At 39.9% G+C, this 22,274-nt stretch overlaps 1 protein-coding gene across 9 annotated transcripts in view; it reads left to right on the plus strand.

The window, feature by feature from the left end:
* Positions 1-22,274, plus strand: part of PTPRM (protein tyrosine phosphatase receptor type M) — an 806,292-nt gene that overhangs the window by 361,071 nt on the left and 422,947 nt on the right. For 8 of the 9 annotated variants that reach the window (XM_040479372.1, XM_040479375.1, XM_040479373.1 and 5 more), the window contains exon 6: positions 19,132-19,306. In XM_040479372.1, the coding sequence (XP_040335306.1) occupies positions 19,132-19,306 (175 nt within the window). Of the gene's footprint in view, positions 1-16,932; positions 17,083-19,131; positions 19,307-22,274 lie in introns of those variants that run through there. The other variant, XM_040479380.1, reaches the window with a different exon arrangement.

Consider the following 22,274-nt stretch of genomic DNA (forward strand, 5'->3'; position numbering starts at 1 on the left):
CATACATTTCTCCCACGTCTAGAGACTAGAAGTCCAAGATTAGGGGACCATCATGGTAAAGTTTCAGTGAGGGCTGGCTCCCTGGTTTACAGACATCCTTCTTACTACATCCTCACATGTGGAGAGAAAGCTCTCAGCATCCCCTTTTCTGGACACCACTTCCATCATGGAGACTTCACTCTGATGACCTCATCCAAACCTGATCACTTCCCCGAGACCCCACCTCAATAGCATCACATTGGTGATTAGGTTTCAGCCTATGAATTTTGGAGAGACACAAATGTTTGGTCTGTAGCCTTTGGCTCCCACATCAAATTCAGAAGTGGGTGGGAAATGGAAGCAGTTCAGCCTCTAGGACAAATGGCAGAAATCAGGGAGGCAGTGTAGATGTCTTCTTAACAGTAGATAATATGGCAGCTCTGATCAAGCCAGGAACTGACATGTACACATTAGGTGAATAGTCCCTGGCAAAGGAAACCTGGAAAATAATAATTCTCTGTCAACAGATCTTAGGGGCCCCTATCCTTTTTCAGGAGCTTACTTTTTAGAATCACAGAATTACGTTAACATCAGAATGTGGAACAGTCTTCAAATTAAATTCCTTATTTTATAAATGAGAAAATGAAAACTCAGAAAAGGTAGGAAACTTTACCACTATCATATATTAGGTATTTATTATGATGTGTATTAAATACAATTTCACTTGCTGGTAAAGGTCAATTATAAACCTAAAAATATTTACAAATTAGTAAGTTTCATCATGTGGACATTTTTCTTCATTGAGTACTTGTCTTTCTAATAATAGTGTTTTGTTTTGTTTTGCTTTAACCAAATATGTTCAGGTTAACTGTGAAAAATATCTGTGTTAACTTTGGGACCATCATAGTGCAACATAATTGAGTTTTACTTTTTTAGCACATAGAACTTAGTGTTTGTTAGAAGTAAGGCACCAGAATAACATTTTTAAATGATTTCATAAAATAACATCTGTTCAGGGGTGCATAGGTGGGGTCAGTTGGTTAAGCATCCAACCCTTGATTTTGGCTCAGGTCATGATGTCGCAGTTTGTGGGATCAAGCCCTGTGTCAGGCTCTGTGCTGACAATGCGGACCCTGCTTGGGACTCTCTGTCTCCCCCTCTCTCTCTCTCTCTGCCCCTTCCACTTCTCCCTCTCTCTCTCTCAAAATAAGTAAACATTTAAAAAAACACAAAAATACGAGTTTTAAAAAAACACACATCTGTTCGTAGAAATATAAAAGGAAATTGGATGGTGTTACTATGATGTACTATATTAAAAACATTGGTTGCAAGGTAGCACCTAGAATTGTACCTATCATATAACAAATGCTCAGTAGAAACCTGCTCATGGCACTTGGCTTACTGACTGCCTGAACAAATCATGTGTCTCCTCCAGGTGAGTCTAAGAGATCCATCGTTGGACCAGCAAAACAGGCACAAAAAACAGGCGCAAAATCGTTCTGAGATGCTTGTTATATGGGAATGATTCGTCTCCAAGGGATGGTTTTGAAAAGAGAAGGGACATATAGAACCTAGTGGTGTCCCTTTTGCTGATTTTTCAGAGTATGCTTCAATTATCATGCAGCGTTAGGGTAATTTTGGAAACAAATGTGGTTAATATATCATCTTTCCTAAACCTTCATTTCTTATACGTTTCCCCTAGGTGTTTTTTTATTCTGTTGTAAAATTTTGTTTTCTGATTCACCCCTTAGGGAAAAAAATCCTTGTCCCAAGACCTTAGTTAAAGGTAATAGAAATATACCTCTCAAGGATAATGTGTTTGAGCCCTCACTATGACAATAGAGCTGTGTCATAGAAATTGATGGATGAACCCACCGCCTTCTTTTCTTTCTTTATTTCCTTCTTTTTTCTTTTTTTGGTGTGGAATGTAATTCAGTGTGAGCTCTAAATTTGGGAAGACTGCATTTCTAAAAATAACGTTCACTTAGGATTAAAACTTTTTTAGTTGTTGGCCTAGAGATTTTTTTTTCTTTTGAGAGTTTGATACATAATTCCACTTAACTGGGTATGAGTTACCCAATTGTGAAAACAGTATTTTTCACCAGCTTAATAAATTTGTCACATTTTGCTCAGCTACATTGTTAGACCTTTGGGTTTTGTTTGTTTGTTTTTGTTATTTTGTTTTGAGAGAAAAGAGAAAATCTAGATTTTTGTAACTTAAAATGGTTTTCAAGAGGATACGTCCTCTGACCTACTACAGAATTTGATTTGATAATGAATAAATTATAAACTATATTACTAGCATTTATATTACTGACTTCAACAGATGTGTTTGATTTTTTTTTTTAATGTTTATTTATTTTTGAGAGAGAAAGAGAGAGAGACTGCAAGCAGGGAAGGGGCAGAGAGAGAGGGAGACACAGAATCTGAAGCAGACTACGGGCTCTGAGCTGTCAGCACAGAGCCTGACGCAGGGATTGAACTCACAGACTGCAAGATCATGACCTGAGCCAAAGTCAGACACTTAACTGCATGAGCCACCCAGAGCCCCTCAATGGATGTGTTGGAAATAAAGGAATTACAACTCCATTTACTGAGTGAACATTGCTGTGTGCAGGTACTCTGCTAGGCTATGTACATGTACTTTTTTTCTCTGAACTGTTCCCTGGGAGCGCTCTCTTATATGCTCATAGAAGAAGAAACAGGATTGGAAAGTTTTAGTAATTTTTCCAGTAGCACATTGGTAGTAACAAGAGCTAGGATTTGAAACAGACCATCTAATTCCAGAATGTACGTCTTTAACTATAATGTCTCTTGCATAGTACAAAGACCCAAACATTTCCTTGTGGATTCATAAACATCATGTGGTAATTCAAGTGATGGCTTTTATCAGAATTTACAATTAAAATTGTATTCATGTGTGTGGATGTTACCTTCACTTTTGTGTTAGGGAATGTGTATGTTTGGTCAACCTTTCTTGGTGGCTTTTAGTTTCCTTTATAAATTGTGAGGGAAAAAATCAGAACTGTGTATCAGACCAATTTTGCTGTTATATATAAAAGCCATAAAATGATTTGAAAAGAAGTAAAATTATGGTTCCCCTGGCAAGCTTAACTTGGCTATTTTATACCATATATATTAAAGCATAAATTTCACATCACTTACCATCATAGAAAATAACAGGAATGCACAAAGATGACTATCTTCAGTTGCTATAGGAACCATTTGCTCCTTAAAACTTTGAGTGGTTGAAATTATATCCATTATTGTTTTAGTTGAATCTCTCTCTCTCTCTCTCTCTCTATATATATATATATATATACACACACACACACACATATATATATATAGTACAATACAAAACATTCAGCCTGAGACCACCAAAAACCTTCAAAGCATATGCCCTATGTTTTAATTTAGTGTGATTTGGGATTAGCTGAATTTAAAGGTAAAGGCTTATTTTACATTAAAACAGTATGACTTACCTACAGCGATTCCAGGAGGCGTTAATTAATAAATTTTATTCTGTGATATTACCCAACTCAATGAAAAGAGATGTAAACTGCTGTTGCCTCGAGAAGGATGCCCCAGAAAAAGCCGGAGTAGCAGTTGGAGAGCTTTGTCTTCCACTGCAATCCAAAGGTCTCCGGGCCAGGATGGGAAGTTGTGCTTTGAAAACTGCAGGTCAGGATGGTTCAGTTTGGAGGGCAGAAGAGAAAGGCATCAGCTGGTCCCCGTAAGGATTGCTTACTTTGGACTCAAGAGCCATAAATCCCATGAAAGCAATTTTCTGTTGCTTTTCTCATATTCATCAAACGGGTCATTTGTTTCTCTTGCTTCTAAGAATCCACAGCTCTGTCATGAGAAGAGAAGACAGGAATGGCTGTGCTCCGGAATTTCTGTGATTGAGGGCTGAGAATACTAATGTCCTGCCTTTCTATCTCGTTTTTACTGATCCAGGCCTTGGACTGAGGGTCCTGGAGAGTTTGGACACTATTAGGATCTCTAGTTTTTTCCTATTCTGTCTCTTTTGGAAGGAGTGGGAAACATGGAAATGTTTTACGTAGGAGGTTTATACATCTGCCTTACGTGGCCTTCTGGAAAGTCCTAGAAGATTCCAGTCTTGTAATCTGGAATCATGTACAGAGGAAAGAAAGAGAGAAGTTTCCTTAACTCCTTCCTTGAGATGGAAAGAAAATTTGGCAACTTTGGGTGGGCTTTGATTTGAAAAACTTCTTTCGGACTGTAGAAGGGAAACAGAACAGAGCATGCTGCATTTAGTCTAGTTGTGAGTCAGTGTGAGACAAGACCACGACATCTCTGACCGGCACAGTGGCAGCCAGGCAGTTCCTACAGAGGGTGAACTTTGAAATCGTAGCGCAGATTGTTACTCTCTTCTGTCTCTCTCCTACTTATTAAACTGCCATCCTTCCTTCCCTTCATTCAAAAGAAAAGAGATTGGCTGTTGTCCAAGCGTAATAAAATTGTTTGTCTCTGTTATAAGAAGTGGTGTCCACTAAACACAAAGGACAAGTGACTAATTAATGGAGTTTCTGTTTATTCTTAAGATTTGGAAACCCATGATTACTTTCCCTCAAGAAATGTATATTACACACTTTCCATGTGCTGGGCATATGCTCATTAGTTATGCAAATAGGCCATCTCACCTGGGTTATGGCTCCCCTTTGTCAAAGTGCATTTTCTCTTCTCCTGTTGGTGGTACCTTGATCATATAAATGGCTTGATGCATTTGCAGGCGGTGGATGGCGTCTAGACAAAATAGTTCTACAGCACTGGAATATTTATAAGCCGGCAGCAAAATCATCTGTTTTCCTGGGGAAATAATCATGGTTAAAATAGTCGTTCAGGAATACAGAAATAAGAGATTATTTTCTAATTGCTTCTTTGAAGAAAAGTTTATTTTTACTTTTGTAGATATTGTGAATATGTATAGAGGTAGAGAGATAATGTAGCAAACTTAATACACTCAGCGTCCAGCTTCACCACCTAACAATAGGTGGTCAATTGCTGACTTTCTGTTTCCACCTGCTCCCCTTCTGATTGCTTTGAAGCAATCCCAGTCATTGTATCATTTAACTTGTAAATGTTTCTCTAAAACAGGGGCTGGCAAACATTTTCTGTAAAGGGCCAGATAGCAAATTTTGCCAGCCAGCCAGCCAGTCTTTGGTACAGCTGCTCAGCTCTGCTCTTGTAGCAGGAAGGCAACCACAGACAACACGTCCATGAACAAGTGTGGCTGTTTTCAGTGCAGCCCTCTGTACAGACATTGGAATTTGCATTTCATGTGATTTTCGTTGTCACAAAATATTATTCTTGCTTTTGTGTTTTTAATCATTAAAAAATGTACAAACCATTCTTAGCTTTTAAGCTGTACAAAACAGGTAACAGGCTGGATTTAGCCTCAGACCCCTGCTCTTAAAGATAAGAGCCCTTAAAATAATAATGATAGACACCGAGTGTGCCCTGGAAAAACAGCCAGTGTTCAGATTTCCTTGACTGTCTTATAACCTTATTTCTTTTAGCAATCTGTTTGCATCATGATAGCAGTATATTGACACTTTACAACGGCACAATGAGTCTCTTAAGTCCATTTTATCTTTAGGTTCTCCATCCATTTCCCTGTTTGTGATGGTAGTGGTTGTTGCTGAAACTGTGTTTGTCCTATACAGTTTCCCATATTTTGGGTTTTGCTTGCTGCCCTCTGGGAGTGACAGCTAATGTGTTCTTCAGTTGCGTTTCTTGCAAATTAGGTCCCTTTTTGTGATGTTATCAGCCAATGATGACCATTTCTACATTCATTAATTCATCAAGGGTTGCAGACTGGTTCTGTGATATCCTCCCTTCTTGGTTCAGTAGCTAGAACACTTCTAAGAAGAAAAGCTCTCCCATAGCAAATATTTGGTTACCCTACTATGTAAACGATAAAGGGAAGATGGTATAAACGCTTGATATTTTGTCTTTTTCCAGCAAGCTTTCAAAAATAATGATGCAGTTCACTGGCATCACCAAAAAGTGACCAAGGGGGTTATTAGTAATATTGTTGCTGTCACCAACATCATGGGCATTGTCATCACCACCATTGTCGTCACTGTCATTGTCCTGAACTTACGGATTTAAACATATTCAATGTGTTCTGATCTATCTTACGTATTATCTTTATTGCTGCTCAAAGAAGTAGGGCTTACTCAGGGTAGATGACCCCTGTTGTGGGCCATGTCAGATGGCTTTCTTACTTTCTGACAATATATTCCAGGCCTATATTTTACATTTTCCACCTCAATGACCTAGAATTAGCTATTTCTCCAGGGATCCTTGGTTCTTGTTTACTGGGAACTGATCATTAGAAATTACAATCTGAGCATAAGAGGTACCCATTATCACACTCTTTTGTTTCTGGATCTTCGCATTGGGCTCAGCTTGGGTATATACATATGCACACATACATACACTTAAGAACATGTCCTGAGATCGTATTGACAATTTCAATTGAAATTCCAAACCATGAGGCTTTTAGCCTCCTTTATCTTGCATCTTTAGCTTCTTTCAGCTATGTTTTCAGAAAGAGTTGTGTACTGTACGGCACATTGATTGGGAAAAGTAATGTTCTTAGCCATCCATATTGAGGACTAGCCCCGTCTTTTAGATCATGAATGATGATGCAGGCCCTGCCGTCTTCCTCATATTACAGAGCCATTATTACAGCTTTAGAATTAAAAGTCAATCCCATGCCTTGCAAACCCAAACCTTGAAACTAACAGGAAATGTCAGTCAGTGTCACGCCTCTTAGTTTCCCGTGGGTGGGTTAATCCAGGCAACAGCTGGATATTTGACTTTAAGACTTATAATTTCATTGGTTTCTAACTACTGCAGTTACTGTATATATCCTATATTATTTGGATGAACTTCTCTATAAAATTTAAGTAACATTATTGAAATATTACAAATATATAATGAAATGGACTACATCTATCAGAATGAGATTATAAATTTCTGTAATCAAATTTTTACTTGAAAATGACTATAAGATGATCACATGTTCGAAGAATATGCAGCTTTGGATATCTCCATGTTACTTTGGCTATCCGTATATTTTTTTAGCCAATTTAAGTATACTTGTCGATGTATATTCATAGTATATGGTAATAAAAGTAAGAACTTATGGTTCTCCTATTCCAAATTGGTAACTATTTGGGTTAGCTTGGTTATGGCCTAGAAATCAAAGGTCAACAGTACCTTAGTTATTAAAATTAAAAAAAATGGGCTCCAGAAGGTAGAATTTTTGAGTTACTCAATTATTATTGGATTTAGATTACATAAAGTGTTTTCAACACAATTGTCCCGGTGACAATTATGAACCCAGTGGTAAGAATTTCAGTCAGTATCATACAAATGAGCACATTTGCAAGTGGGATAATACAATTTTCCCTGTTGGATAAATGAAGGTGCATTTCATCCCCACATGTATGGCTAAGGAAGGGTGACTGGCCAGTATCGCTTCCAGGCTTGTGCGCTCAGAACGCCTTCAGAATGCCTGGGATTGAATAATCTGATCCAAATGCTGCTAACGTCCCAGACCTCAATTTCTTTCAATCATTGCTCTGATTATGGCAAAACTATTTCCAAGAGACTTAATATGTATCTTTTTGATGGTAAATTACTGCTCATTTAGAAGTCCTACAGTGAGTCCCTTGCATAAAGAAGGTTGTAAGCCTAATTTAAAGGACTGTCAGTACTTTTTTTTTTTCTGTAGCATGCTCAAATTGAAATACACGCAAGTTTAAAGATACTCTTGCTTTTATACAAAGCTGGATTTAACCCCCTAAGATGATTTCCTCTCAGACATGGCCATTATGGTTGTTTCATTAAGGTAACAAAAGATGGGTCGGCAATTTCCTTAATAACCCTGGACGTGTAGGTGCCAGGCTGTGCATTAGGTATGGGCCTTTGTTCCTGACAATCATGTCCAAGGTTCTCTTTCGCTACGAGCTCTAATATTCTACAGAGCAATCTGGATTCCCATCTTGGTGATGCCACATTGTCCTGCTGTAATGCTTTTGAGAGGGCCTTGGTAGGGCAGCCTCTTCCTAACTCGGGGAGAAATCAGAGAAAACTTCTGGCAAATTTTCTGTCTCTACCTAGTGTACATTTTCATCATTTCAGTCTGCCAGAATAGCAGAAAGTTTCCCATAGGCTCTGAGATGCTTAGGATTACCGGAGGTTGTGAACACATTGTCCTATCTGGCCATTCCTGTCACGGAGAAAGACGCATGGGAAAAGGAATCCCACGCCTTTTTCTGTCACTCTGTATCAGAGAAGAGAGGGCCGTCATTCCCCATTCTTCCCTGTTTATTTCTGACCTGAGGAAGCGTATCTGTGGATCAAAAAGCATCTTAAAAATCAACTTTTTCAGTCACCCATTCAATGCCTAAGTCCCTTTGATATAGCCATCAACCTTCCCTTGGATGCACCAGGCATGGTTTTTGTGCTACAGATATTATAGAATTAAGATCTCTGCCTCTGTGGGGCTTGTATTGTAGTAGGGGGTGAAAACAATGATCTCTGCCTCTGTGGGACTTGTAGTCTAGTAGGGGATGAAGATAGTGATCTCTGCCTCTGTAGAACTTGTATTCTGATGGGGGTAGGGGGAGACAATGATCCCTGCCACCATGGGACTTGTATTCTAGTAGGGAGAGATAGACAATGACCGTGATAAGTAAGCTATGTAATATGTAAGAAAGTGCTCAGTAGCGTTAATAGAAGCAGCTAGGCAGGACACAGGGCGTCAGCCGTGCCACGCAGGAGAGGTTTCAGTTTTAAATCTGGGGCCCAGGTAGGCCTCCTTGGAAATGTACTTGAGCAGGACTAGAAGGAGATGAAGGTGTGGGCTATGGGGATAAGTTGGGGAGGGCCTTCAGGAGGACCAAGGCAGAGAGACCTCAGGGGAGGAGCACGCCTGGGTGGGAAAGAGCACAGAGCCCGGTGTGGCTGGAGCCCAGGTATCCAGCAGACTTGTGGGGAGTCACGGCAGAGTGGTATCAGAGTGTGTGGGGGGAGATGGGTAGGACTGGTTGTGTACATTCTTGGAGGTCACTGTTATTCCAAAATCTAAAATGGAAAGTTCTCCATATCTAATTTAGTAGCAAAACTTGCCCAGTTTTGTAATTTGCTTGCTGATAAAACCTGACCTGAAACTTTTTAAAAATTGTTTTTAACATTTATTTATTTTTGAGACAGAGAGAGACAGAGCATGAATGGGGGAGGGTCAGAGAGAGAGGGAGACACAGAATCCGAAACAGGCTCCAGGCTCTGAGTGGTCAGCACAGAGCCTAACGCGGGGCTCGAACTCACGGACTGCGAGATCATGACCTGAGCGGAAGTCGAACGCTTAACCGACTGAGCCACCCAGGCGCCCCTGACCTGAAAGTTTTTAATGGTTTGTTTTTGGTCCTTATAGTCACATGTTTTGATGAAGAAATATCAATGTCCCTGCAGCATCACATACGACTCTTCTGGGCATCCCATAATATACAGTATGGAAACCTTTTTAAAATTAAAAATAAATATGGGGTGCCTGGCTGGCACAGTCAGTTAAGCTCCAGACTTCAGCTCAGGTCATGATCTCAGAGTTTGTGGGCTCGAGATCCGCATCGGGCTCTGTGCTGACAGCTCAGAGCCTGGAGTCTGCTTTGGATTCTGTGTCTCCTCCTCTCTCTGCCCCTCCCCCACTCGCCCTCCGTCTCTCTCAAAAAGAAATAAACATTAAAAAATGAAAAAAATGAAAAATCTGAATTCTGGACCACATTTTACCCAAAGAGTTTCAGATAGGTCATAGAGCCCCATGGCCGTGACATTCCAAGGCAGTGCCTGCGTTGCACGTCTGGGCTTTCAATTTTGGAAGTCGGCTGTCCTCTTCATCTTGGGCCCTCTGTTTCCAGGTGCTCACCAGCTCCTTACCTGTGGAGATAAGTGCTGTACCTTCCTCTGTGTAAGCCTACTTCTCGTATGCTCCGGAAAACGGGGTGCCCAGAATGCTGTCTCCTGGGGGTGTCTCCTGGCACCGCCTCTCCAGACGCTTTATTTCTATTAATACGACTGAGAGCGGAATTAAGTTTGACAAAAATCTACTTCACAGTCTTCATCTACATCGTACAGTGATGAAGGTGGTCCAAAATCACGTCTCTAATTACCCACTTGTAAAGTCAAGGATGTACAAGATTGGCTTGCATTTATTTTGATTGATATTTGTCTTGTTAATTTAAATTCGTTGCTAGGCTTTGTAGATATCTTTTTCCTTTATCCCATTTTATTCATTCACGCGCTGGTTAGTTGTCACCTGTGCATGTGACAAAGATACCTGTGACTCTGTCAACGACATTAATAGACGTGTTGGAGGAGGAGTCAAGGATGTAACCTGTGCCAAGGCTCCAGAAACACACTTCAGCACCCATGCTGACAAGCAGCCAAAGACTCCGGCCATTCACAGGCTTCTAGTCCATCCAGCCCTCTTGGCATCTGTCCCACATCGCTCTCCTCTTGTCTACAGAGATGTCACAGGCGATGCCTCCTGGTGCCTTGCCAACAGCTGTAAACACTCTGTCTTCCTCCTTTCTAACAACCCAAGAAATAGGATTTGACACTAACAAAGTGAAGGGTGAGCACTGTCTCCTCCTCCCCCCCGATCCCCGATATCTCAGGACATTCTCTCATGTCTCCTCCATCAACCCAGCTGTGAATTGCTTCTTCATGCATGTTATCAATCATTGAGCTAATATAGAACCTAAAGTTACGGTGGGACCTGACAGAGTTTTTTCAGCTTCAGGAAACAAGGAGACTGTTATTAAAATGTAAGTGTCAGAATTTCAGAGGAGACAAATAAATATCGTCCAAGAAGTGGGTCTTTCCTTCCTGTGTGAGTTACAACTCTTTCTCCAGTGTGGGTATTTGGTCTGCTCTCATTTCTGTGCCTCTGCTGCCTCTGTCCCCGCCATCTTTGATCCTTTCTTCTGCTATGTGCCCTCTTTCTTCTGTCACCTCACCCAGCTTCTCTCCACTCCTTTATTTTTATTTTTATTTATTTTTAATTTTTTTTAATGTTTTTATTTATTTTTGAGACACAGAGAGACAGATCATGAGCAGGGGAGGGACAGAGAGAGAGGGAGACATAGAATCCGAAGCGGGCTCCAGGCTCTGAGCTGTCAGCACAGAGCCTGACACGGGGCTCGAACTCATGGACTGTGAGATCATGACCTGAGCTGAAGCTGGACAGTTAACCGACTGAGCCACCCAGGTGCCCCAACACTCCTTTATTTTTAAATGTTTATTTATTTTGAGAGAGAGAGGGAGAGAGAGAGAGAGAGAGGGAGGGAGGGAGGGAGGGAGAGGGAGCAGGGGAGGGGCAGAGAGAGAGGGAGAGAGAGACTCTCAAGCGGGCTCTGGGCCGTCAATGCAGAGCCTGCTGTGGGGCCTGATCTCATGAGCTGTGACCGAGATCTCATGACCTGAGCCGAAATCCAGAGTTGGACACTTAACCGACTGAGCTACCCAGGCACCCCTCTCTACTCTTTTTGACTGTGTTTACACTACAGCACCCCCCCACCCCCCTTATTCACAGTTTCAGTTACCTGTAGTCAACTGTGGTCCAGAAACAGATGATCCTCCTCCTGACATACACTGAGGTCAGTAGCAGCCTAATGCTGTGTCACATACCCCAGTCATTCCCCTCCCCTCATCCCATCACGTGGGCATTTTGTCACCTCACAGCCTCACAAGAAGGGTGAGTACGGCACAACATTAGACCGTATTCACGTTTTTACTCCAGTATATTGCTATAATTGTTCTGTTATTAGTCATTGTTGTTAATCTCGTACTGTGCCTGATTTATAAGCCAGACTTTATTATGGGTGTGTATGTATGTGTAGGGGAAAGGTAGTGTTTACAGGGTTCAGCACCTACCCGGGTTTCTGGCCTGTGCTGGGTTCTTGGAACACAGCCTCTGGAGATGAGGGGGGATGACTGAATCCGCCCCTGCTTCTCTCCCTTGTACATCTCACTTTTCCTTCTTTTTTACTTGTATTGTTTCCGTCTTCACACCTTTGTTCTCCTATTGCTCCCCTGCCTCATTTCGGCTTTTGTGGTCTGTTTTCTGCTCATTTGGTTCACGTTACGTGATGCCTGAATATTTGCCAGACTTCAGGCAGCTGTTCCAGACATTTTCACAGTGGAATTTTCTGCTTGTGTGAAATTACTGATGATGCCACAAATTTAAATGAGATGCATCAATCTGAGTGATTAATCTTAAAGATATTTAAATATTGCCATGCATCCCTAATTCTAAGTATACATTTTAGTAGTTCTACATGCTCTTCAGTTAAATTATCTTAAGCACACTTAATCTTATTTAGTCTGGTTTATTTGTTCCATTTTTAGAAATATCCACTTGTGGATATTGAAGATGTGAATTTCAAGGAATATCGTTGCCTTGTGGAAAGAGGTCAGTATACACTGCACCTCAGAATATTACAGAGAATTTATCATTCTTGAAAATATTAAAAATGGGATTCATTTTAATTTTACAATGCTATCTAGGAAGAGAGTAACTGAATTTGTACTGTGGAAGGCCTGCAGTACCACAAAAATAAATATGATTTTTTTCTGAATATTTGATCTTTTACCCAACATAAGTGGAGAGGATTTTTCCCCCCTACTTTATACTGTTTTGGAAATATTGTAAGAAAAATCAAATAATTCAGGCCAGTTTTCTGTCCTGTTTGATCTGTTTGTAATATCTGAAAGGAGATAGAAAATAGCTTGATTTTAGGAGCCATTTGAACTCACTCTCATTAAAAAACAATTCTTGTAAATAGATATTAACTCTCTGTAAAGCCTTTTGTGTTATTTATAAAAAAAAAACTTTAAATTTTTCATTCTCTTTAAACCTACAATTTTGGGAATAGAGATTGCCTAAACATCATTTATACTAGTGAAATATGTGAATAATTTAAATGTATAGTGATAAAGAAATATATAAATAAATAATAGCTATACCCATAAAGTGGGAAACATTAAAAGGCATGTTTTTGAAGCCGTCTAAGGGTGTAAAAAATTCTGTAGATATCACAGAGATAAACCACACACATATGACCACCATTTTGTATTTTATTTGATTAAAATAATGTGTCAGAAAAAGTAAACTAAAATACCCTGAAATATGTACAATATTTATCTTTAAGTGATCAGATTATCTACAGTTTTTAAATGTCTGGTTTTTTTTTATTTTTTGTATTTAAAAAAGTTTCTGTAGTAAGCATTAGGTTTTATTTTTATTTTTTTAAAGCTACGTTTGATTTTTTAAAATATTTATTGTCAAATTGGCTTACATACCACACCCAGTGCTTGTCCCAACAAGTGCCCTCCTCAGTGCCCATCATCCATTATCCCCTCTCCCCCCAAAATAGTTACAAATATTAGATTTTACAAATCCATTTCTCTTTTTATCATCTTTAAGAATATTATTTTTAGATCCCACACATGAGTGAAATCATATGGTACTTGTCTTTCTCTATCTGACTTATTTCACTTAGCATAATACCCTCTAGGTCTGTCCATGCTATTGCAAATGCCTTGCCCTTTTTTAATCGGATTGTTTGTTTCTTGTTGTTGCTATTGAGTTAAAGCACTTCTTTACATATTCAAGATCTCAATCCCTATCTTATGTATGACTTGTAAATATTTTCTCCCATTCCATATTGTTTTAATTTCTTAATAGTGTCCTTTGATGTACAAAATTTTTTGTTTTTAATTTTGATAAAGTCTAGTTCATTTTTCCTTTTTGTTGCCTGTGATTTTGGTATTATATTTAAGAAATCTATTCTGAATCTAACCTCATGAAGTTCCCCCCCTATGTTTTCTAATAAGATACTTACAGTTTTAGATCTTAATTTTAAGTATTTGATCTATTTAATTTTTGTATGCAGGGAAAGATACCAGTCCAGCTTTAGTCTTTTGTCTTGTGGATACCCAGTTTTCCTAACACCAATTATTAAGAAAACTATTGTTTCCCCTTTGAGTGGTCTTGGCACCCTTGTTGAAAATCAACTGACTGTATGTGTATGGGTTTGTTTCTGGGCTCTCTATTTCATTGGTCTGTGTCTGTCCTTATGCCAGCGCCACACTATGCTTTTGATTATTGTAGCTTTGTCCTAAGTTTTGAAGTTGAGAAGTGTGAGTCTTTTAACTTATTTTGTTTTGTCTACGGTAATGACTTGTGAATGGAGCTTTTGCTAGCCCCTAAGACCTAAACCTATCTGAAGGATTTGTTTATAGCTCTGACAAATCAGGATGCATGACTATTGTACATCTTTGAAAAGCCACAGGTTTTTTTTTTCTCATTATCCTGATGGTCACTGTATTCATGCCCTATTGCTTCTCTAACAAATTACCACAGATGTAATGGCTCTATTTATCTTATGGTTCTGGAGGTCAAAAGTCCTAATATAAAGTGATGGCAAGACTGGTTTCTCCTGGAGGGTGGAGAATCTGTTCCCTTTCTTGTGTAGCTTCAGGTTTTGGCTCATGATCCCTTCCTCCATCTTCAAAGCCCATCACTCCAGCCTTTGTTTCTGTGGTCACATTTCCTTCTTCTGCATTCGGCCCTACCTTCCTCCTGCCTTGTAGTTCCATTGGGCCCATCTGGATAATTTAGTATAATAGTCCCATCTCCAGATTCTTATTTTAATTACATCTGCAAACTTCCTTTTGTGATGTGTAGAGAGCATATTCACACATTCTGAGAACTAGGCAGTAGACCTCTTTGGGGACAATTACTCTACCACAGTCATGATGAATGGTCAGTGTTGCTGACTGAGGGACACACAGAATCTCTAAAATATCTTTATTTTCCGTATTGGTCTCCCTTGTAAATAAAGACTAGTTGTCCAGTTTTAGGATCTGGGATATAAATCTGTTAGTTTAGCAACCTCATATTTCTATTCTGCCTGTAGAACATTTTTTTCCACTGGGGTTATGATTTTTAGAGTCAGCAAATATTTATTGAGTTGTATTTCTCGTGCACTCATGTACACGAAATGAATGAGATCTGATTCTTGACCTTGAGGACATTATATTCTGCTAGAAGAGGAAGATGTTACTAAAGTATAATAACACACTGTTTGTCGATTTGATTTCCTAAATGTCTTTAGAATCCTTCCTTCCTCTCTCTCATCCCTCTTTTTGTCATTTGTTACTGTGATTTCTAAACAAAATTACCAATTTCCCTTGACATCAGTTGGGGTCCCACATTCTTTCCTTCAGTCTGTTACTGTACCCATAGATGTGTTCATGTCACCCCTTTACCTAAAATCTTTCCATTTCTGGCATCAGGATGAACTATTATCCTCAATTCTTTGGTATGGCCTGTGTTGTGCTCATCTTTCTGGCTTCATCACCTGTCATTCCAGCTGCATTTTTTCTAGCTGCATGGGATCAGTTGTACTTCCTCTGTTGTGCCCTGCTCTCTTGGCTGTTGACTTTTGCAAAGCTCTTCTCACTCACTGGGCTCCATTTCTCCTCCTTTCCTTCCTGAGAAACTCCTGTGCATACTCTAGCCTGGCCTCTGGTAGTGCTTTCTAGAATGCTGACCCAACCTTCACAGCCTTCACCAGTGTGGTTCCCTTTTTCTGAGTTTGCTGTGTTTTGCTGTTCATTGCTCTTTACTAGAATCATTGCCTTGCTTGTCTGTTTTTCTAGCCAGACTGTAAATTCAGTTAGGTAAAGGACTCTTCTTTTAACTCCATGCTCCCCCTATACGATACAGTGCCTGCCTCATAAAAGAGTTTTACTAAGTGTTGGTTGAATGGGTGCTTGGATCCGTATACATTTGAAGTATTTAATACAAAATGACCTGCAGATTTGAGCAAGAGAGATGATTTGATACGGATCCCGAGCTGAAATGATTACTAGTTAGCACTTGGTTTCTCCTTGCTATGTACTATTTCTCTTGAAGAAACTAAATCTGTTTCTGTATGATTTCAGGATGTGGGATTCCAAAAGAAAGCCGCCGTCCTGAGAATTCATGTATTAGAGTTGTAAGGTTGTTCGTTTGAAGCTGTTTATATTAAAGAATAAATCTGTGGCGTGAAGACAACTAGGAAGTAAAACTCTTCTCGACATATGTATAAATCCAAAAAGGAGGTTTTCCTAAACTTGAGTGCTCTCAGTATAGCCTTGAATAGCTGTGAGTGATCAATAAGTATATACTTTAAAATTCTTTTGAATGAACCTTCTTTTGAAAGAGGCTTATTCTAGTAGGAAAAGTACTCCAGGATTACCGTCGAAGTATATTCTGACAAGATTCATGCCACAAGCGAGGAAATAAATAAGTAGATAGCCCTTTTTTTGCTGTTATTAATAAATACAGATAGGAACTCTGCCTTTCTTTAGGGCTTAATTTTTTTTTTTTCAAAACTGGAGATTAGATTTTGTTTGGTTTGGGTTTTGGTTTGGAAAAAGACAAACTGAATTTTATAGAGTTAGTAGATCTAAGGGTAATCCTAGTGGTAGAATGTGATTATTTCTTTGCGGGGAAGGATGGGAGGCTGTATAGAATACAGAGAGGAATGCCTTCCCCCGTTGTATTAATTGATAATGCTAGATCGATTTTATTGTGTTTTGTTTTCCTAACTTCTTGGTGCCCTCCATCAGACCAAATTCAGGGGATTAGTAAAAACCAGGACATGCATAAGACATGTAACATATATATGGAACTTCATATTCTGATTTATAACTTTTTAAGCTATTAACAAAGCTGTTTTGACAGGTAATACGAAAGGTGAGGTTGGTGGAACTCTTCTTCCCCACTCCTGATGTTTCCTTCCCAATGGCAGGAACTGTACCAGTGCAGCACTCTGATGCCTTTTCCCTGCCCAAGCAAGAGCTGCCTGGGAAGGAAGCTGTGAGCACGCAGAGCCCAGCCCCTTCTTTGGGAGCTAACCCCCTGTAGGAGCCCTGTTCTTCCATCCTGTGAGTTTTACAGCAGCACCCAACATACGGGAGGCCTTGTGGTTTTCTAAGGTGGCCTGTGGCTGGGTGAGTGAGTCTGTTTAATTCTGTGCTTCACTATTAGCAAGCCCATTGTTAACTGCACATCAGCCATATTCTGCAATACCAGGTTCATTAGTAATAAAAGTGGTATTTTGACAGCCTGTCCACCTTCCTCCTTGAACTCATCACTCAATTAGTCCAGAATTTGGGTGGGGATGTGTGATGCCAGTCATGAAGCCAGTGTCCTTGTATATATCTTTGGATTCTCACAACTGCCCTGCAAGTGAGTTGTATCATCTTGTTGCAGATGAGGGAAGGGAAGCTCTGAGAAGGTAAATCACTTTAAAGGTAGCCAGGGCACCCTGGTCAGTCTAACTTCCAAATTCATATCCATTAGGGCATACTGCCAAAGAAAAAAAAATCATAGCTAAAAGCCTTTAAAAGACTTTGCATAATATAAATCACAGAGTAATACAGATGAGTTTTATTATGTGTAGCCTAGCATTTTCATACTCCTACATAAAAACACTTTAATATAGCCTGCAAGTCCCTGAATGCACGGGGGTTTCCTTCCCTCCCCTGTTCCACTGGCTGCCTTAACCTCTTCCAAAGCTTTCATTTCTTTCTAACCATCTTGGGCTTCCTGCATAGTTTCCTCTGACCAGAATGCTTTCTCTCTCCCACCATCCGCCTTTGCCTGGTTAGCTCCTCCTTTCCCTTCACATCTCAGCTCACTTCTTCAGACTGGCCTCCCACAACCACCATATCTAAAGATGGTGATTTCTGCCAGTCATCTGATCTGTCCCTTACCCACCACTGGCCATCATTCGTGATTCTGTATTCATTTCCAGTCTCTTCTACTTCCCTCTAACTAAACTGCTGTGGGCATCACCAGCCACTCTTCTGTCACTCACCACTGTGAGCCTAGTGTCTTCACACAGTTGATAGCACCTGGTTGGCACCCAAAATGAGTTCTGGGTAAACAGATGGACAGAGTGCTTGACATCATGCTTTAGCTGTGACGTCTGTGCCCACTGTTTTTTACTCAATCTTTGCAAATAACATATTCGAGATAGCCTCTTTCCTGATCATTGTAACTCACTGTTGTAGAACTGAAATGCTTGGGGTGCCTGCCTGGGTGGCTCAGTCAGTTACACATCCGACTTCAGTTCAGTTCATGATCTCATGGTTCATGAGTTCAGGCCCCACGTTGGGCTATCAGCTGTTAGAACCTGCTTCGGATCTTCTGTCTCTTTCTCTGCACCTCCCTAGCTACTGCTCTCAGTCTCTTTCAAAAATAAATAAAAACATTTAAAAAAAAAGAACTGAAATAGTGTAGCCTTCTTTTGAAGCTTTAAACTATAGGAAGCATAGAATGGATTTCCAAAGGTGCGTAACTAAAGATGTGCTTAATGTGCTGGGGATGGTGTAAGACAAGGTTGGTGCACTAAGGGAACATGCTTTATGTGGTTTTGAGACTATGGGATAAAGGGAGAAGCTTGTCTTGTAGCACTCAGGTAATATTAAGCATGTATTTGGTTTTTGTATGTCCTTGAAGAACATAATAAAGCTTAGAATAGTCCATCAGACCTGTTCGGTAAGCAATATGCTAATACCTACTTATGTTTTTAATGTCCTTCTTAATAAATTGTTTATTTGTTCGTGTATAAAATGAGGTCAGCAATAGGGTGGTGTGTGAATTAATTTCATTTTATAGCCAAGCATAAAAACATAGGATAAAGTGTTATGCAAAGTCCAAGTGGTGGTCGTTTGGGAGTGAAACAAAGAATTTTTCCATATGCATTTTTTTTCTCCTCCTGGTGACTTCATTCAACATAATTAATATCTTGAAGGGGCAAATGTAAGACATCTCTGCACACTTCATTTTGCATCCCTCAATCTCAAAAGTGTTGACCATGGCAGAATTTCAGTTTCCTGGCCAGCTGTTTTCCTGGAACTAGGGCCCATGGGTAATAAACAACTAAACCAAGATCCACATGGAAATAACATGGATAATATGCTATCAGGTGTCTTCGTGTTTCCATATGACAGCTGATATTGTTTCTTTTTGTCCCCCCTCCCCCAATTATACAGGGCATCGATGTACGAGATGCTCCTCTCAAGGAAATAAAAGTGACTAGTTCCCGGCGATTCATAGCTTCATTTAATGTCGTGAATACAACAAAACGGGACGCTGGAAAGTATCGCTGCATGATTCGCACCGAAGGAGGTGTTGGAATATCAAACTACGCAGAATTGGTAGTTAAAGGTATTTAACGTCTTTTTATATCCCTGAATAGTCTATTAAAATAGACATGTCAGATGGTTGTGCGTTCATTATTTGTTTAAAGCTCAAACTTCTCCTTGTCTGTTTCCAAACAGTAGCTTGGTGACAGGTTACATTGATGGATTGCATTTTAAGTACAAATTTTGCACGTGCACAATATTTTTGAAAAATGCATTTTATTTATGTTGGTTTAGTTGCATACAAAGCAGAGACTGTGCTCTTGGCAAGTTCTTCTGCCGACTCTGTATACAGAGATTACAACCTATAAATTTTTTTTTTAAGGAATGAAATTTTTTTTACTGATAGAAAATCACTTAAAATGCAAATATTCACCAGCCAGCGTGTTTATGATAGCAGGGTGGTTAATAAAATGAAGCAATGCCAGTATAAAAATGCTCAGTCATATCACACAAGCCATATTGATAATACTGAGTTAACATTCATAATGTTGCAGTTATATTCCATTACTATATTTTGCATGACTGAAAAATTGAGTCATTATATTCAGGAAAGGGCAGTCTGAGGTGGGGAAAAGAGGGGAAATAAGTTTCTTCTGCTGGTCTAACGCTTTTTTCGTGGGCTGGGGAGTTTCTGATATTAAAGTTGCTGGGGCTGTTCTTGGTCTCAGACAGAATAATTTGGAGTTCTAGAGGTACTACAAGACATTTTTAGATAATTTCTGGCTGGCCATTGCTGTTTTGTCCTAGGAGAACAGAATGATGCCCGCTTTTGACATTTTTCCCCCTGCATTTGTTAAATATGAAACATAAAACTGATCTCTTTCGGATGGGTTAGTACTTTTTATCAGCAAATTTCTCTGTGCAAGCGGTTCTAAAGACTACAGGGTTCAAACCCCAGAACTAGCTATGCGGGCATGGGCCAGTGGCTTACCCTCTCTGGGTTTCTGTTGCCTCATGTATGAAATAGACATCAATAATGTCACCTGCATCATATGGCGATTAGGAAGGTCAAGTGCAAAAAGCATATGAATGGCACTTAGAACAGGTACATAGTGAGAAGCCAGCACCTGTTAGGGCCTTGACGGGGAGGAGGAGGAGGAGGGCAAGGTGATTCTTACCCTCTGCTCCTGTATGTCAGTGATGCATGTTTAGAGATGCTTGTCATTACCACCTTTCTGAATTTTAAAACATATAAATGTCTGCCCAGCTATTCTCCCCCCCCCCCACCACACCCATATTGAATGAAAATCTCTGGGGACATAGCCTCTGTTATAAAATCTGTGCGTGATTTTGGCATATGCTTCCGTTGTAAAATCACTGCTGCCAATATTAGTCACTCCTGGCTTATGAGAGAAATGTTTATTGGCGAGGCTCCCCCCAGGCAGTATTAATCTGCAGCAATGACTAATGTTCTGCACATCGAAATATCTACTCCACTAATATATTTTGCCATGTCAGATTCTTACGAATTTTGGTTTATGGTGAAACTTTGGCTGACCTGGCTAGTATTTGAGTTTAAGTTTATTTTATTTATTTATTTGTTTGTATGTTTATTTATTTATTTGAATGTCTACTTATTTTGGGGAGACAGAGAGAGAGAGAGACAGCACGAGTGGGGGAAGGGCAGAGAGAGAGAGGAAGACCGGACCCAAAGCAGGCTCCAGGCTCTGCTCTGACAACAGAGAGCCCGATGCGGGGCTTGAAATCACAAACCATGAGATCATGACCTGAGCCAAAGTCAGACATTTAACCAACCGAGTCACCCAGGCGACCCTGAGTTTAGGCTTAATAGCTGTAAGAAAACAAATTCTTCAGAGTAATGCACACCCTACTTTGTAGAAGGCTCTTTGAGAAGCGAGGAGTCACAATGTAGAAATGGACACCATTTACCAACAAATCCAGTAAAGCAGCAGCCTCAGTGTTCCATGGCTGAGCTCTTTATCATCATTATTATTACTTAATGTTCATCTGGGCTTAGCTCTTCATGACTATGTTCCGTTTTCTTATTGACAGTTGCTGCAGCGTTTCACTATGACCAGCCATGTTTTTGAGGCATCTGCTTTATCAACAGTATAACATAAATCTAGTAACCTCGCTAAAAATTGCCCCTGTGGAAAAGTTCATTTGTTTGGTGGCATAAGTAAATCATAAATTTCTAGTCTTCCATAGCAAACATGAACACAAAAAATGAATGGGTTCTTATTCATATTGATGCAGCACATTTTCCTGTCAGGACGAGGAGCGGTAGCTTGGCTCATTGTGATAAAAATGTCCAGGCACCTCTTTCTATCTCTGCACACAGTCAAAGCCAGGGATTATTGGCTTGCAGTTGTGGCTCAAATCTGAAATTGACTTTTCCTCCATTTGTAATTTTTTAAATGTTTATTTTTCTATTTTGAGAGAGAGAGAGAGAGAGAGAGAGAGAGAGAGAGAAAGAGGCGCACATGAGTGGGGTAGGGGCAGAGAGAGAGAGAGAGAGAGAGAGAGAATCCTAGGCAGCCTCCGCACTGTCAGCACAGAGCCCAACACAGGGCTCAGGCCCATGAACCATGAGATCATGACCTGAGCTGAAATCAAGACCAATCAAGAGCTGGATGCTTACCCAATTGAGCCACCTAGTTGCCCCTCCATTTATAATTTTACAGCCATATTTTTCATATATTTTATTTTTTAATGAGATAACATGCTGAATTTTACTAGCATGTTACACTTAATAAAGTATTCACTTGAGATACTTTGAAATAATGCAATGACATTTTTAGGCCACCAGTATATAATTTAACCTTTTTATATGCCTGTAGTATTTGGAGTAGTGATTTCCTAAAAATGGGAAAAACTAAACTCCATAGAGTTCGTAACTATCTTCCTTCCTTCCTTCCTTCCTTCCTTCCTTCCTTCCTTCCTTCCTTTCTTTCTTTCTTTCTTTCTTTCTTTCTTTCTTTCTTTCTTTCTTTCTTTTCTTCTCTCTCTCTCTGTCTCTCTTTCTCTCT

The sequence above is a fragment of the Herpailurus yagouaroundi genome, unplaced genomic scaffold (genome assembly GCF_014898765.1).
Source record: "Herpailurus yagouaroundi ecotype Mexico unplaced genomic scaffold, PumYag 142, whole genome shotgun sequence".
NCBI lineage: Eukaryota > Metazoa > Chordata > Mammalia > Carnivora > Felidae > Herpailurus > Herpailurus yagouaroundi.